The sequence below is a fragment of the Vitis riparia genome, chromosome 18 (genome assembly GCF_004353265.1).
Source record: "Vitis riparia cultivar Riparia Gloire de Montpellier isolate 1030 chromosome 18, EGFV_Vit.rip_1.0, whole genome shotgun sequence".
In the NCBI taxonomy this organism is placed as follows: domain Eukaryota; kingdom Viridiplantae; phylum Streptophyta; class Magnoliopsida; order Vitales; family Vitaceae; genus Vitis; species Vitis riparia.
In genome coordinates, this window is record NC_048448.1 from 24025526 (window position 1) to 24042986 (window position 17461).

Genomic DNA, 17461 nt, shown 5'->3' on the forward strand with positions numbered 1-17461 from the left:
AAAATTAGGGTTTAAAATAATCCAATCAGTTGAATTATACTTAAAAGCTATATACTTAATTGTTTTCTCAGATGTGAAAACAACTTTTAAAATTCCTTGATTCAAAATATCAGTTTGAAATCTTGAAATGCATAAAGGAATGCTTAAAATATCATTTATAATGAGATTATGAATGAATTGGGTACCTAGAATCTTAGGTGGATCTATTTTAACCAGATTAATATCTTGACCACAAAGAGTGACAGGAATAGCAAATTCAAAAAGAATTTCCTTATCAAAAAGCTTTGTTCTTATACCTTGGTTATCTGCCCACATGGGATAAATAGAGCTTAAGAAGGGTATTCCTAGGAGGGCTTTTTCCTTAAGATCCTTAACAAGGACAAAGCTTTGCTTAATACAGATGTCATGGTTATGGATATCAACATCCGTTAATTTATACTTGATGGCAAGTCTTTTGCCATTGGCTCCAAATAGAGACTGACTAGTCTCTTCGCATAAAAGAATAGGTACAAGACCTTCTTGAAGGCAATTATCAGACGCTCCTGAATCAATCAAAGCAATAATATCAAGGACAAATATATCTTTGACTACTATAGTAAGGGAGATTTCCCACCTTTGGAAGATAACCCTACTCACAGTATTCAGAAAATTATTTGTCTCATTATCATTAACTTGAGAAGATTCTGGAATATCCATGAGGTTTCCTTGGTTGACAATTCTATTGATTTGATCTTGAAGATCAGAGAGACCTAGACTTATGAATTGTCTTAACTCCTTAATCTCCTTTTTATGCTGCTTAACTTCTTCATGAAGTTCCTTAATGCTGACTTCCTTGGGAAACTGTTGGTCAAACCTGTTTAAGATATCATTAAGGTTATAAGGATTAACAGTCTTCTTGGCTTCTACCTTAACAACAGATTTCTTAAAAACTTCATAGAGATTTTGCTTAGTCTTTTCATCTTCAACTTTTCTTAAAGTATCTAGGATGAATTCCTGATCTTGGCTTATGACATTTATAGTTTTAGGATGACAATTACAATTACCTTTAATACAAACGGCTTGGTCACTAGAAGATTGGCTAGAAACTTCACCACTACTGTCTAGTTGATTAATGTCATCTTCATTATCTGAATCAGTCCTTGATTCAGAATCTGTGGAGCTTAACATTACCTTACAAAGCATATTTTTTAGGTCATCTGAGACACTTAAGTTATTAATCTTTTGCTTAACTCTACAATCTTTTTTATAATGGCCGACTTTGCCACATTTAAAACAGATAATTGGCTTGACGTCTAAAGGAGTTTCTACCTTTTTCTGGGTATCCTTGTTGACCCTTCTTTGGACGTGTCTTGACTGCTTAGTATCATTCATCCTATAGTTGTCATAGGTACCTCTCTTACTGTGGTAAAACTTATCTTTGCTAGGCTTCCTGCTTGGTTTTTGCTTAGAGGGAGGCATAGTTTCCTTTTGGCTGAAACCAAACTGGCTACAGAATGATCCAAATTCATTCTTGTAGATTTTCTGTTCATTCTTCATTTGTTGCTTAAGCTTGAAGTCATTGCACAACTTAATCCCTTCAGCTGTGACAATGCTTATAATCTCACCATAGGTTAGTTTATCATAAGGGATTTGACCATTATACTGTTCCCTTATCTTGATCCTAATTCTCTCAGAGAAAAGCTTGGGTAATCCTGAGATGAATTTTTCTTTCCAAAAAGACTGATTACAATATGATCTTAGCATGACTTTGGTTAGGAAAACTTCCTTATACCACCTAAAATCATGAAGCTTAGGACACTTAAGGTTGGTTAAGAGATCTGCAGTTTTATCCTTAATTTTTGCAGGATCTCCAATGAAATGCTTGGATATTGAGTAGATTAGAGTAGCCACTGCATCCTCTATATCTTGGCCATCTTCATCCTTAACAATTTCACTATTAATCCTATAAGCTTTAAGGATACTATTTCTATCATCGAAAGTGAGATAATTATCCCACCAACCCTTAAGCTGACCTGTAAACCCAGCAACAATGGTCTGAGCTACAGCATGATCTGGCAGTCTATTGTTTAACTTATAGGCTGTACTTACCATGGTCATTTCTTGAAGCTTAGTGAGTATGTTATACTCGGTCATACCGTCTATGTTCCATTCATAGATAGTACCACTGGTGTATGAGGCTTGAGTATACTGATTTCTTTCCTCAAACTGCATGTCAGGAAAAGTAGGTCTAGGATAGTAATTCCTAGTCTTAAAGGTTTCTAAATTGTTAATAATTTGATTATGGGGTTCCTCAAACATCTTAATTAGTTCATCAGCTTGGTTGATTTGGGGATTTTCTTGGAATTCCTTAGAAAATTCAAAGGACTCTGTGCTCTTAGTGTTATTAACACGCTTACTAGGATAATCTGGATATTCCTCTTGTTTGAAGAGTTCAAACCAAATCCAAAACTTAATATTTTTCTTTTCTTGTCTTAAGTAGGCATAAAATTCTTGTTGGTAAATGGTTCTAATGACCTTAGGGACGGTGCTAAAGAACCAATCATTTCTTTGCTTATTGACTTCAGAATAGAAGTCTTTTCTTAAGAGATCCTTGTTGATCTCAAAGTCCTCATCACTTAGGCTTACTGTGTTAATCATCTGGGAATAGGTAGGAGACATAACAGGGGACTCATCCTGTTGGGATTCCTGAGTAGACTCATTTTCCTCAGAGTAAAATGGTCTGGCCACGTTGGTGTAACTTCTGACACCTGATAGCTTAATATTCTTAGGATTTCCTGAGCTGGGACCTTCTTCTTCCCTAGTGGTCCTAACTGGGACGGAAGAGCTTGAAGCTCTAGAGGGTTCATAAACAGAAACTCTAGGGCTGCTGGAATGTCTGAAAGATTTGGAGAAAACCAGTTCTCCTCCTCCATCAGGATATTGAACAATTTGTTCAATACTTTCAGAACGCTGTGCTATGGCTGGAACAGCTTTAGCAAAATGCCAATTTTCAGGAAAATCAACATCTTTCCACAAGATCTTCTTGGGGATGATGAAATCTGACTTATCTAGCATATCAGAGTGAAAGTAGGTGGTCTCACCTTTAGGACTGGTGCAAAGAGCCCCAGATCCAACGCTTGTGTTCATGCTCTTATAGGCAAACCTGGTTATGATGGAAACAGGACTGTTTCCTAGTTTGATCTTAAAGCCATGGGTCTTAATATGCAGGACAACTGAATCTAAGATGTGCATCTCTTATTCTAACAGTGAAGTTAGGATAGCACTGGAAATAAACAGGGCCATCATTCAGTCCAGCTTGGACTGCGCCTATAATAGAATCTCGATATTCGAGATGCCTATTATCCCTTAAACACATGACAATAGAGGTGTTTAAACCTAATCTTGTCAAAGGCTTAGCTGCTACTTGAATCATACCAAAGTGTATGAAATTATAGCCATCTTTCTTATGCTTATCAATGGATCTGTTATCTAGAAGTCTTATGACTTGGTCGTCTTGTTCTAAACTGACTGACATTTCAGAGGTCTTGATGGTATAGTCTGTGAAGAACTTAAAGGTTCCTTTCTTATAAATTTCCTGATTAGACACCTTGGGTAACTTCCAATCATCTAAATCATTTTGGATCTTAGGATAATTGATCTCTTCACTGTTTACAACAGTATCTTGAGAATCACTGGATCTCCTAGACATGGTTCGGAAAATTGAACTCATTTTAGGGTTTTTGAACTAGAGCCTAATAGCAGATTGACAAACCTGATGAGACGTCACCCCAACCCTCTTACAGCCTAACAAACGCCTATCCCCGGCTAACAACGGCTCAACCGGCAGGGCTCGCGCTCCTAGGCACACTGCTACCTATCCTAGGATAGTCCAAGAACACCCAAAACAAGGCCCAACTTCCCTCTAGGTGTTCCTCTTTCAAGTTCAGCTTGTTTCTGAACATAAAAGGCAGAACAACTCCAAGGGGACTTAGACTTCTATATATATATATAAGCTATATAGACCGAAAGAAATAGAACATTTGAGACATATGGTAAGGTTTTCCCGTATGCCAAAGTTTTCACCAAGTATTGTGTTTTTCTAAGGCATATAAAAATACAAGTTTGATAAGATTGTCTATCAAAATTTGTATTTCCTTTATATCTTATTGTTAGTTAGACCTAAATTATCCATGTCTTAGCAAGTATATTGACTAAATAAAGAAATGTAGAGAAAAATGACAGAAAACAAAACATACAAAATGAAACACAAATAAACAAAGTTCACTAATCACGCTTTAGAAAAAAGTTTTAAAGATTTTTTCTTGCATTGATTTCTTAAACTCGAGTTGGAATGTCTTAAACTTGTTGAATTGCATATGTTTGTTGAGAACAAGCAATCAAGAATATCGCATGTTGTAATTGCCTTAACCTCTCTTTTTTTCTCTTGCATTTCTTAGCTACCAAACAACAAAGATACTACGGTTAAATTGGATTTACTTGCATCCACAATTCAATGAACTAACTAGGAGGTAGGACATGTAAAATTGACAAATTTGTCCAATACAAGGGCATCGAATTCTTCTTGATGGAAACGTCAATTAAAAAAAGCAAGATAGATGGTGAAAAATGAATTGAAAAGGCAAAAAAGAAAAAGAAAAATAACAGTGTCATTCAAGTGATTAATCAAAATAAGTTTCAAAAAGGCATTAATATAGCATAGCCAACATTTTTTTAGTTTATATCCCAACTCAATATAATCTTCAATTTTAATTCTCTAGACATAGCTCACTAGAAATGAAAATCCCAACATGTTTCCACTTTTTATGACTTGATGAAGACCTCTGAGCAATAGAGGGTGGGTCTGTATCAACCAGTCATTATGAGAGACTTGTACAATTACAAAAATATGACATACCATTTGTGATAATAAAAACCAAAAAGGAAAAAGAAATCCTTAACAAATGAAAACAAAAACAGATGCATACTACATAAGATTGAAAGTAGAGAACAATATGCAATTGGCAGAACACAAAAGGATCAACTTTCTATGTCAATCTTGAACAAATTTCAATTGCAATGCTTGAATACCAAGGAAACTAGCAATAACTCATATGTTAATCTTGAACAAACTAGCAATGCTAATCAAGCAAGAATACAAAGATATGAAAAGAAAGAACACATTATTGGCAATATTAGCAAACTTCTTTCATCTACATAATTTGAGACAATTTGTGAGAGCAGAAATCTATTGGTATGAGTTCTGATATGTATTTTGTGCATGAACAAATCTATTGGTAGTTTAGTGTCCCTTTTCTTGTGCCTTTTGTCCTTGAGAATCAGAGCTATCAAAAAAATAATCTACCTGATTGATAGCATAAACAGCAGGAGCAAATAATCTACCCTGATTGATGACACCAATAATCAAAACTAGATGATTTCCTTTAGCTACCTTCATTTGCTTTAGCAGATTCATTGTCTAGAATAATAAAGAAAGAAAACCAATGAGATGAATTTGAATTATACACAGTGAAGAAATCATATATGTTTAATCCTAAATTATACCACATAATGCACACTCTCTACTTCAACAATAGAACATTGCTTTTTCTCATAATAAAATGGATAATTGAATGCACAACTAATTTCAGAGTATTCAAAGTTAAGAAAGTGAATAATAAAGCATGTTCTCTCTCTCCTTACCAATGGGGGTTATGACAGCACTTGCAAGAAGTAAGAAACATGAATATAGATTAATAGCATTATATATGTTGCCATCATAACATATTGGATGGACAAGACAATTGAATCTGCAGAGCCGTGGACAGCTTCCCTTGCATTCTGTAAAGAGATATGCCCAACAACTTTAGAGGGCAAGACCTAGATTTACTAATATATTGAGGTTCAGCATAAATGTGTAAGTATATAATAGGTATGCACATGATACCACTCGTTAGTTACCACTGTTGAATCTTAGCACATGATCATATGTAAGTTTACAACATGAATCTTTGTCAACCATGACATAAACAATTAAACACCCCAAATCACCAAGTAAAAACAAATCTTGGGAGGCAAAACTTCAAATTAGACAAAAGATACTATGCCGGCACTTAAATATTGAAATCTGGAGTACATCTGGTGTCTCTCAATGTTACCATATGCCGGCACATCAGGTAAAGTTAACACATGATAAGAATACAATTTTTTCAAAACAAAACTCAATTCGAGCATGAAGGCTAAAAACTCCAAACAATCGAGCAAATTTGAGAAAACGGTTCCGGAAAACGCACTAGGAAGGTTGCCAATGTCCTGAAAACCACATTTGCAATAGCCTGAACCACCTTATCATAAAAATAAAAAAGGAACACCAAGATAGATGTATTTCACACACAACTGTTCTAGAAGAAAGAACCCAAGAAGTTCTGTTAACACTGAAAAGTTTGACTACATTGAAATGAATTAATAATGTTTGATTATAGAACTTCTTATGACTCAGTACTCTGTCTTTCTAATGTTGAACAAATGGCTTGGTCGATTCTAGCATAGTCCCACTTTTAAAGACCTATTTTTTCTAACAGTCATCACATCATGATGAAAGAGGCAACTGTAAACTAATCAATGTTTTGGCAAAACTGGTGTCTCAATCATTGTAAAATTGGGATCCATCTGCAACAAACCAAGAAAGTAGTCGGGAGCCACATTCAGATTTGGTGACTTGGGAGTCTTGGGAGGGGAAGAAGATGATTGATATTCACTGGGAACCCTTTTCAAACATAGAGGAGACTTATCTTCAATTATCAGCTCAGCTATTTCTTCCAATTCAAGCTTTCTTGGACTTCCGGGCTGAACCTACAAACAACATGAAGAGCAAGTCATACACACATAGTGAATATCAATGGTGGGTGCAGAATCAAAAACAACAAAATGATAACCCACCTTTGGCTTTCTTGATGATGATGCTGGAGGCACATGACAAGATGTTAATTGCATGGCAAAATCTGGAAAAGAAGAACAACAATGAACGGATTAAAATGGAACGTGAAGATGAAATAATTGGATACAGTTTGACCAAAGCCAACTTTAATCACCATTGTGTAGTCCAATAGTCTCGAGAAAATAATCCTTGCTCATCATGTTCATATTCTGTGCTTTGATGCACTCCTCATGATTGTGCAGAAACTGTTCCTCAGCAATGGAATTGGGAAGAAAATATCCCTTCATTACAGAAGTCAGCTTTACATTTTTCTGATTCTTTGTGTTTGAAACATCGGAAAGGGGTTTCCTCCTTCCACTAGTCTGCACTTTCTCCTGAGCCTTGGAGATACTTTTCTTGCCACGAATGGAGTCTTTGGGCCTAAAAGCATCAATCTCTTCCCCAACAGAAGTGAAAATCTTTGAGTCATGCCTCTTTGATGCCTTAATCGGAGAAGGCTTCCCTGAGTTTGTCAAATCACCAAGTGCTTTTCTTCCACCAATGCCTTGTTTCTTCTGCACCTTGTAGACATTGGCTTCTTTCCCTGCATACGCCCCCACTATAAAATGTCATATTACAATTCAAAGTAAGCCCATGTGGTTTATGGAGAAAACTCAAGATTCAGAAAAGAGGGCTAACCATCAAAGTGAAACTTCAAATTCTGATCTCGATTCAAGACACCAGTCTGAGTTGCCATTGATGCTTTTTCTGTGCAAATACTCCGAGTTCAATCTAGTGTAAAATCTGTGACCCAACAAATTCATGCAGTTATACATTGTGAACAACCAAAAGTTTTCACAAAATTCATAGCATTTGCATAGGTTAGAATCTGAGGAATGTTAACAATTAAACATTGTAAAATAATAGTCTGTAACCTGGTTAAAAAATAAAATCAATAAAAAAAAATTAAAAATAAGGAAGAAGGAAAATAAATCCAAGCCAGAATCTGATTTTTTTTTTTTTTTTTTTTTTTTTTTTTTTTTTTTTTTTTTTTAACTTCAAAAATTTCTGAAGGTTCCATTTGTACAAATGGAAAAGCATTATCTAAACCCAATTTTAATTTCTCTTTACAGAGTTCCTAGAAACATTTTTAATTTTCTTTTCTTTTCCTGCACTTCCTCAAAAACCAAACAGACTTTCTCTTTCTTTGTATTACATATTTCCCCAGAAATCGTCAACAATGTAACTCCTCTCCAATCTTCAAAATATCCAATATCCTCTGAAAGTCTCAAAACCCTTCTCACATTTTTTTTTGGGTCCATTTCCTCTTAAACCATAAACGATCTTTGGTCTTCATTTTATTCAAATCAATTAAGAGAGAAATTCAGATATTCAGAGATCGAACTTTTTCCTGTTTTCAAGAATTTATGTAACCATATAAAACAAACAGAAACACTTCTTCTTGATAATTTTCTTACTCTTTCCTTTCAATCCCCGCAAAAAAAAAAAAAAAAAAAAAAAAAAAAGAAAAAGAAAAAAAGAATGAGTGATGCTTTATTTTACAGAAGCTTCTTGATAATTTTCTTTCCCCTCTCTTTCAATCGATCCAAAGAAACCCCGCAGATACAGAATCAATCCCAAAAAAACCCACATAACAAATCTCAAACAGTAGATTAAAAGAGAAAACTTACAGATCGTAGGACCTGATCAATCTTTCCAAAATTTTCTGTCTGTTCTCCAAAAAAAAACCCAGCAATTTTCTAGAATTAGAACCCTATCAAAGCCATTTTCGGTATTATATAGAGGCATGGGACTCCAACGGTAACTTTTTTTCTTTTAAAACAAATGGCCATTTCTTGGCACTTAATTACTATAATGCCATAAACACAGTAAATCAATTTCCTCTCATTTATTAGAATATCCATTTTTATAAAATATAAAAGTAGTTTATTTTATTTGAGTAAATTATATTGTACTTTATTTTTAATCCTATACTGCATATCAAGTAATGATAAATTAAGGTGGGGAATTTTTTTTCACTTAATAAATGGCATATATTTTAAAGAATTAATTTCATTTATGCTATCTTTGGTACCTGGAAAATTTGAGGAAAAATATGAGAGAAAGAAAATAGAAAGGAAAAATGAAAAGAAAAAAAAACGGAGGAAAGTAAAAAATAAATCCAAAGTCAATAAATTATTTTTAAATATTTTTTAAAATTTATTTCACTTAATTTCCTCTAATATATAAGGATTGAATAATTTTAAAATGTATAAATTTTTAACTAATTTTAATTATATTTAATTTTTTTTCATAGTAAAACCAAACGAAAATCATTTTCTTAGTATTTTTTATTTTTATTTTTTTACTATTTTTGGGGAATCAAACATAGCCTTAATATTCTAACCTTATAAATGTAGTTTTTTTTTTTTAATCATTTGATATATTTCTTTTAATCATTTAATATATCCAATCCAATGTTAGAAATAATTATGTGAGTGATTAGGATTTCTTATTGGGAAAAATAAAAATAGGTTTTGATTCACTAATTTAAAAAAAAATATAGAAAAAAAAACCAGAACTTTTATAAATCAATTTTATTTTCACCCATTTAAAAATATTTTAAAATAAATGCACTTTTTCATAACTCAATTAATTGTTTCCTAAAATGCCCCTTTCACATGTTAATAATAAGAAATTTTAAAAATTAAAAAATAATTAAAACTAAGAAAAAACTTTAAAGATAAAAATATTAACTTTTTCTTAATTAAGACAGGTTGAAAATATAATCAAAGTAAATATTTTATTTTTTAATTTTTAATTTTTTTTTTGTTTTTAATTGTATTTAATTTTTATACATTTACTTTTTAATTTTTAAAATTTCTTATTTTATTATTGATTTCAATTAACAAAATTTTTATTCAATTTTATTAAATAAAATGAGAAAATGAGGGGATTCACATAATACACTATATAAAATCATTATTAACCAAGGGATTAGAAAATTTTATTTATCAATTCTGAAGAATTTTTCTATAATAATTTGTATGTCATATTAAATAATAAAAAAAATTATAATATATTTATTTTTAAAACAATTTTATCAAATTAAAATGATAAATTAATTTTTATAATTTTATTTAATATTATCATGTAAAAGGGTATTTTAATAAATAATTATTTCAGTTATGAAAAAGTGCATATATTTTAAAATATTTTTAAATGGATAAATATAAAACTGATATATAAAAGTTGAAGTTCTTTTTTCTATATATTTTTTAAATTTAACAAATCAAAACCCACTTTTTCTCTTACTTATTTTGTATAGACTTGCTTATATAAGATAATATAATGGGTTATTTGATTAAAAAGGTAAGGAAAAACCCAATTTTTTAAATTTAAAATTTTATTTTATTTTGATAAAAATATCCTTATTATTTTTTTATAAAAATAATATTATTGAAAACCTACGAAAATGAGAAATGGCATTTATTTCAATAATGAATTACTTTTCAAGGACAAAATATAAAGGGGTTAGATTCATAATTTGCCATTATTTGATCTGTTTTAACGAAATATTTATAATATAAAATATTCTAAATGTTACCGTTGAATTTCATTCATCAAACCCGGATTGCTTTAACCAAGTATTAATATTCTAAATGTTACCGTTGGATTTCATTTATCAAACCCGATTGCCTATCTTCTCTGTCTTTCTTTGGAGCTCAGTGTCAGCCCCTCAAACACGAGTTGGGGAGAGCCCCGTAATTCTGAGTACCTTGTGGCCTGGAGGAAGGCTGGCCTAGAACGTGTCTAGGGCGCGCGGCACAGGCAAAAACTTAGGCCCAGATTTTGCGTGTGTGACACTCAGCTACTGCATCTCAACAGTTTCTCTGGCTGGGACCGGATCCTCACGACCATCCATCAGTAAGATCACCCTTCCAATTTCTGAATTTTCTTTTCAATTCAACGTTCTTGATTATGACTTAGGTTTGTATGGATCCTTTGTGATTTGTGATTTTGATTTTAATTTTGCCAGAAAGTTCAGGGTTCTTGTTTTCTTCAATTGTTTGTCTGTGCTTAAATTTTTACTTTGGAATGCGATTGCTTTTCTTTGAGAACGCGCAGTCCACCCCCTAGTTTTCGAGGATATTCTTCTTGCCCAGCTGCCCGATACGGTCTCCTTATGTTAAATTCTCCAAGAAACCTCATACAACCTCCAGAAATTTTCAGTTTTCTATTCGGTTGAAATCTTCGTCTTGTGCTCTCAATGCTATTGAGTCAAACCCAACAGGCCATTGGGCTTTCGGCGATGCCCAGAACTTGCCGGTTCGGCTTCAGGATGGGTTCCAGAAAACACCCAGTAAACTATCGAGTCCCAACAGACCTAATTCTATGCCGGGGAATAGTTGGATAAACCCGGATTCCCATGTGTGGAATTCGTTGGCTAATGTTTATATAAAATGTTGGAGCTCTAAGTATGCATGTAAGGTGTTAGGGGAAATACCTGAACGAGATGTTGTGTCCTGTTGCGGGGAAGCCTAGCCTATAATACATAATATATGTATATAAGCAACACAAGAAAAAGAGGGTATGTGATCTTAAAAGAAGGTTTGTTTGTTTTTTTTTTTTTCCTGTCCCCATTGGGACTTGAACCTGAAACCTCCCATAAACCCACCCCAACCCTTTACCACTTGAGCCAGGCCTCAAGAGCTATGTCGAAGAATTATTTGGCAAGGAAGGTGCAAGAATAAAAAGTGGGGAAAGACCACTATTCCATCAAATGTCGAAGAATTATTTGGCAAGGAATGTGGAAGAATGAAAAGCAGGGAATCTCCCTATTCCAACTATTATTTCTGCTGGTAGTGTAGATTTCTGGTCATCAATTGATGCCACCAACACTATAAATGGCTGAACAAAGAACTCAGAAATTAGATCAAGGCAAAAGCTCTAAGTTTATAACCAGTGGTCTAGTTTAGTTCTGTCCTAGCAGTTTGTATGTATGCAATGGCATCTCAAGGATTGGTTTCTGGTAGTTGCTGCTTCTATAGCTAATTTGGACTGTCGATAAAGCTCCTAGTGTTCAGATTGGATTGGATGAGAATTGCATTGTTAGGTCTAGATATCAATGCAAGAAAGCAAAAGAACCACATGAGTTGTTTTGGGGCATTCTTTAGTTTATATAAGAAGGCACCAAAACTTACAGGTGTTTATTTTTAAATGTGTGTGGCTAAATTTATAGTCATCTCCACATGATGTGCATTTGCATTCACAGCAGGAGAAATGGGAAAATAAATAAATAAATAAAATTGGGGCATTCTTTAGTTTATATAAGAAGGCACCAAAACTTACAGGTGTTTATTTTTAAATGTGTGTGGCTAAATTTATAGTCATCTCCACATGATGTGCATTTGCATTCACAGCAGGAGAAATGGGAAAATAAATAAATAAATAAAATTGGTTCAGAGAGCAAGAACATCAAGCTATGCTTGGTCCCTTCAGCAAAGGGGATAGGCGCATGTCTCAGGAGCTCTGGGACACAGACCTCTACTGTTCTGCCTATGCTTGCTAATCTCATCAGGCTATGCAAGGTGGTAAGCATCAGATTGGAACTCTGACGATCACAGTGACCAGGCCGAAATGCTATTTAATTGTTACTGTATGCATTAACAAAGAGGAAAATTGAGAACAGAGAAAAAAGAAATTTGCGGGAACAAATAAAATTCATGACTAGTTGCTGGGTTTTCCCTGTGGAGAGGTTGGACCCCTGTGAACTGAATCCAATTCTTCATACATTACACCAGGAAAAAACAAGTGATGACTAGAAATTTCCTAGTTTTCAGTTGATTTCAAAGCACCTTAACATTTTTTTATTAAAAGATAATGTTCTAGAACTCTAGTTTCTTCATTTTCATCATGGATGTATGTAGACTTTAAGATGAATTACATAAATTATTATATGTTCTGCGCCTTTTTGTTCTGTTTTCATCTTCTTATTTTCTTCTCTTTGTTATCGTTTTTTTTGGGTCATGATTTATCATAGTAAACTGCTATATTGATTTGTTATTTTCTTCTTGAAGTTATTATTCTTTGTCTTTGCTTTATCCCTTTCTCTTTTTTTTTTTTTTTACTTTGCTATATTGATGATGATGCTCCTACAGTTGCATTGCTGATGATTTCTGAGGAAATGAAATACAAAGAAAGAGACTTTCCGTTTGGTTTTTGAGGAAGTGCAAGAAAAGAAAAGAAAATTAAAATGTTTCTAGGAACTGTATAAAGAGAAATTAAAATTGGGTTTAGATAATGCTTTTCCATCTGTGCAAATGGAACCTTTAGAAATTTTGGAAGTTAAAAAAGAAAAAAAAATCAGTTTCTGGCTTGGATTTATTTTCTTTCTTCCTTCTTTTTTTTGTATTATTTTTTTAACCAGGTTACAGACTATTGGAATGGTTTATACTTTTTTTTTATTATTGGCTTGGCACTTTTTGATTTCTAAGAAAAAAGGAAAAGGAAAAATAAAAAATAAAAAATTAAGATCAAGACTGCAAGCTAGTTGGCTATTATAGGATTTTAAATTTTATTCTCTCTTTCCTGCAAATTCTTGCCAACCAAATAGAACCATATTCTTTTGTGGATTAGATTACGCTTGGTCTACCAAAAAAATTGCCACAAGCTTTTCACAACGTATACACAGTAGTCATAATTTCACAACTCATAATCCTTATGCATTGTCTGTTAGTTATGTCGAAATTTTCATTATTTTACAATGTTTAATTGTTCACATTCATCAGATTCTAACTTATGCAAATGCTATAAATTTTTTGAAAACGTTTGGTTGTTCACAATGTATAACTGCATGAATTCGTTGGGTCACAGATTTTGCAGTAGATTGAACACAGAGCATTTGCACAGAAAATGGCAACTCAGACTGGTGTCTTGATTCGAGATCAGAATTTGAAGTTTCACTTTGATGGTTAGCCCCTCTGTTCTGAATCTTGAGTTTTCTCCATAAAGCACATGGGCTACTTTGAATTGTAATCTAACATTTTACAGTGGGGGCTTATGCAGGGAAAGAAGCCAATGTCTACAAGGTGCAGAAGAAACAAGGCATTGGTGGAAGAGAAGCTCTTGGTGATTTGACAAACTCAAGGAAGCCTTCTCCAATTAAGGCATCAACGAGGCATTACTCAAAAGATTTTCACTTCTTTTGGGGAAGAGGTTGATGCTTTTAGGTCCAAATAGATTCGTGGCAGGAACAGTATCTCCAGCCTCTTTCAGGGCGTGATTTATGTTTAAAAATAAATAAAATTTCAGGGCGTTTTAGTTGACTGATTTGTCAGTTTGAATTAGGAGGAATCCTTAGGATCAAACCTTTGACCTGGGGTCATGGGTCAGATTCTGGGTAGCCCAGAATTTGGGTCGTGACAACTTCTATAATGGAGGAACATTTTCTTCCCAATTCCATTGCTGAGGAACAGTTTCTCCACAATCATGAGGAGCATCATAGCATGGAGTATGAACATGAGCAAGGATTATTTTCTCAAGACTATTGGACTACACAATGGTGATTAAAGTTGACATTGGTCAAACTGTATCCAATTATTTCATCTTCACATTCCAGTTTAATCTGTTCATTGTTGTTCTTCTATTCCAGATTTTCCCATGCCATTACCATCTTGTTATGTGCCTCCAGCATCATCAAGAAAGCCAAAGGTGGGTTAGCATTTTGGTTTTTTTGCTTCTGCACCCACCATTGATATTCATTATGCATTTGTATATGACTTGTTCTTCATATTGTTTGTAGGTTCAGCCCAGAAGTCCAAGAAAGCTTGAATTGGAAGAAATAGCTGAGCTGATGATTGAAGACCAATCTCCTCTATGTTTGAAAATAGAGGTGCCCAGTGAATATAAATCATCTTCTTGTTCTCCCAAGAGTCCTAAGTCATCAAATCCGAATGCGGGTCCCAACTACTTTGTTGGTTTGTTGCAGATCGAGCCCAATTTTACAATGATTGAGACACCGGTTTTGCCAAAACATTGATTAGTTTATCATGATGTGATAGACACTATTTCTACTCTTCTCCTGTATTGCCAAAACATTTTTGTTTTGGGGCAAAATAGCCCTATTATGGGGGGGAAAAAAGTTAATGTTAAGCCACTTTCTACTCTCTGTTTTCAGGTTTTTTCGCTGCCTTCTTTATCAATTCTCTAATTTCAATTTTCATTTTCGTTGATTTTTCTTGGTCCATTTGGTTGGCAAGAAAACGCTGCAAAAGTTGGAAACAGATTGGTTTTGAATTTGAAAAGGCTAGGGATTTTTTTTTATTGGTTGGTTTTATTTTCATCTGCTTCCTCGCCAACTGAGAGAGGATTAGGGTTTTGAGATTGAAATACCTCCTACGGGTTGAGCCTTCCCTGTTTCTTGTTTCTTTTTGGATTTGTCTGTTTGATCATACTGGATTTAGGGTTTTTTTTCTTCAGATGTGTATGGAGTATAGATAGAGTTAAGTGGTAAGAATGGTGTCTGAGGCATTTATAATTATAGAAAAGCCTTTTTTCTTTCTTTTATTTTTTGAAATACTAAATTTTAATTCCTTGTTGTGCTGTTTTCAGTCAAAGGCTTTGGTTTTTCAAACACTGTAAGGTGAAATGCTATGAACATGCGATCAGAATAACGTATGATTGGGTTTCTAATTTAAATTTGTTTGTGTTTTTCATTTTGCATCTTTTTCTCTCAATTATGAAAATAGAAGGATTATTCATTGTTGGAGTTGTTTAAAATAACGGAACCGTCCAAAGTCATTCATGTTCGCAATGTGGGGCATGAAATATCAGAGGTATGTGTTATTCTTTCAATTCAAATGATTTCTAAATTTATACATGCTTGGAATGATTTCCATATGTTGAACATTTCTCAGTAGCATACACACATATCTAGTGGTTTCTTCTTCTCGTTCTCTCTCTATTTTCATTTAGACTTATTTGTTTAAAGCCAGATAATCTCCAAATTCACCTATCCTTGATGTAGCGATGTTTTAATTGGTGCATCAATCACTATTACAAACAGTTTGGGACAAAATTATGGAGCCCTGGTAAAAAAGGAAAAAGCTCTGAAGGGGATGCCTCCAAAAAACATCATCCCTTCTATATTTTCCCATGCAGAACAGCTACACCAACTTCCTTTTTTAATTTTCCGCTAGGATATAAAATCGCAAGCTGAAGATGCGACTCTATTTAGGTAAAAAATATGGCTCTCAGTTGCTGCAAGATATATTTTTTGGGATCATTAGATTGAACATTTTGTAAAAAGGCTTGGATTGTGGGAGAGAGTATTTATTGAAGGGAACAAGAGTTACCTCCAAATTTAGTACACTTTCAAGCTTGGTTGTCTACTTATGTCCTCATTGGTGATTCTGGTTAGTTCATTCAATGTCAGAGAAGCTACAGAGAGAGAGTATTTATTGAAGGGAACAAGAGTTACCTCCAAATTTAGTACACTTTCAAGCTTGGTTGTCTACTTATGTCCTCATTGGTGATTCTGGTTAGTTCATTCAATGTCAGAGAAGCTACAGAGAGAAAGTATTTATTGAAGGGAACAAGAGTTACCTCCAAATTTAGTACCCTTTCAAGCTTGGTTGTCTACTTATGTCCTCATTGGTGATTCTGGTTAGTTCATTCAATGTCAGAGAAGCTACAGGGAGACTTTCTATGGGTTGGAGGGAAGGGTAGGTTAGGGAATCTCTCATATGATGAATTGTGTAACCTTTATTGTCCAGAAAGGTGGGATAGCTGGGAATTAGAAACTCGGTGACCCTTAATAAATCTTGTTGGGTAAGGAACTGGAAGTTTTTGGAAGAAAGCTTTGGTGGGAAAGTTCAGGAACTGGGGAGGGATGGTGTTACTGGGACAGTACAGTTTGTTTTGGGGAGAAGTCTCCTGAAATGAAACCAGGTCTTGACTTATCTATCAATGGGGAATGAGCATGGGATGAACTTCTGACTTGATCATTGGTGTTTGGAAGGTGGTCTTGGGAGGGTCGGAGTCTTTTCCAGGTTTTAAGTTGTCTACCCATGCAGCAAAGGACGACTTCTGACTAGATGTTTGGATCGTATTCTGACTTATTTTACTCTGGCTGATGATAAAGAAGCGTGGATGTTGATTATAGGTGTTTGGAAGGCGATTTAGGTACTGGATTAATAGTTAACTGCTGAAGCTTCTGCAATTGTGTGTTGGAGGGGATGGGAGTTTTATGGCCTAACATCTGGTAGCAAAATTGTCATAGTTGAGAGATGGTGTGTTGATTTATAAATCTTAAAGCAAGTTTTCTTGGTCAAATACTGATTTATGGTACTTCCTTTATGATCTAACTTTGCCTACTGGATCTCGGTTGCTTGGGTTTTTTCTTGTGTCATCCAAGATTAGCATTTTTCTTGTGTGGGAAGCTGCTTGGAAAAGGATTCTCATCGTAGCCCAGCCGGTGCAAAGGAGTCGTGTACCCTTGTGAACTAGTGTTATTTATGCAAATGGTATGTAGTGTTGGCGAAGCATATTCGTTATCATTGTGTCGTA

The 17461-nt window shown here is 34.1% G+C and overlaps 1 protein-coding gene and 1 long non-coding RNA gene across 3 annotated transcripts; one reads left to right on the forward strand and one right to left on the reverse strand.

The window, feature by feature from the left end:
• Positions 1-6063: 6063 nt before the first annotated feature.
• Positions 6064-8651, reverse strand: LOC117906237. 2 transcript variants are annotated; one of them, XM_034819214.1, is made up of 5 exons: positions 8584-8651; positions 7592-7696; positions 7068-7496; positions 6916-6977; positions 6064-6822 (listed from the first exon to the last, which is right to left on the reverse strand). In XM_034819214.1, the coding sequence occupies exons 2-5, from the start codon at positions 7647-7649 to the stop codon at positions 6595-6597; spliced, it is 777 nt and encodes a 258-aa protein (XP_034675105.1). In that variant the 5' UTR covers positions 7650-7696; positions 8584-8651; the 3' UTR covers positions 6064-6594. The 2 variants fall into 2 exon arrangements, with proteins under 2 accessions (XP_034675105.1, XP_034675104.1); XM_034819213.1 differs by having other exon boundaries at positions 6064-6828.
• A 1948-nt stretch (positions 8652-10599) lies between these two features.
• LOC117906253 lies at positions 10600-15592 on the forward strand. The gene is made up of 5 exons (XR_004649786.1): positions 10600-10819; positions 13769-13865; positions 13961-14456; positions 14547-14605; positions 14697-15592. It is a non-coding gene; the product is annotated as an uncharacterized LOC117906253 (long non-coding RNA).
• Positions 15593-17461: the final 1869 nt, after the last annotated feature.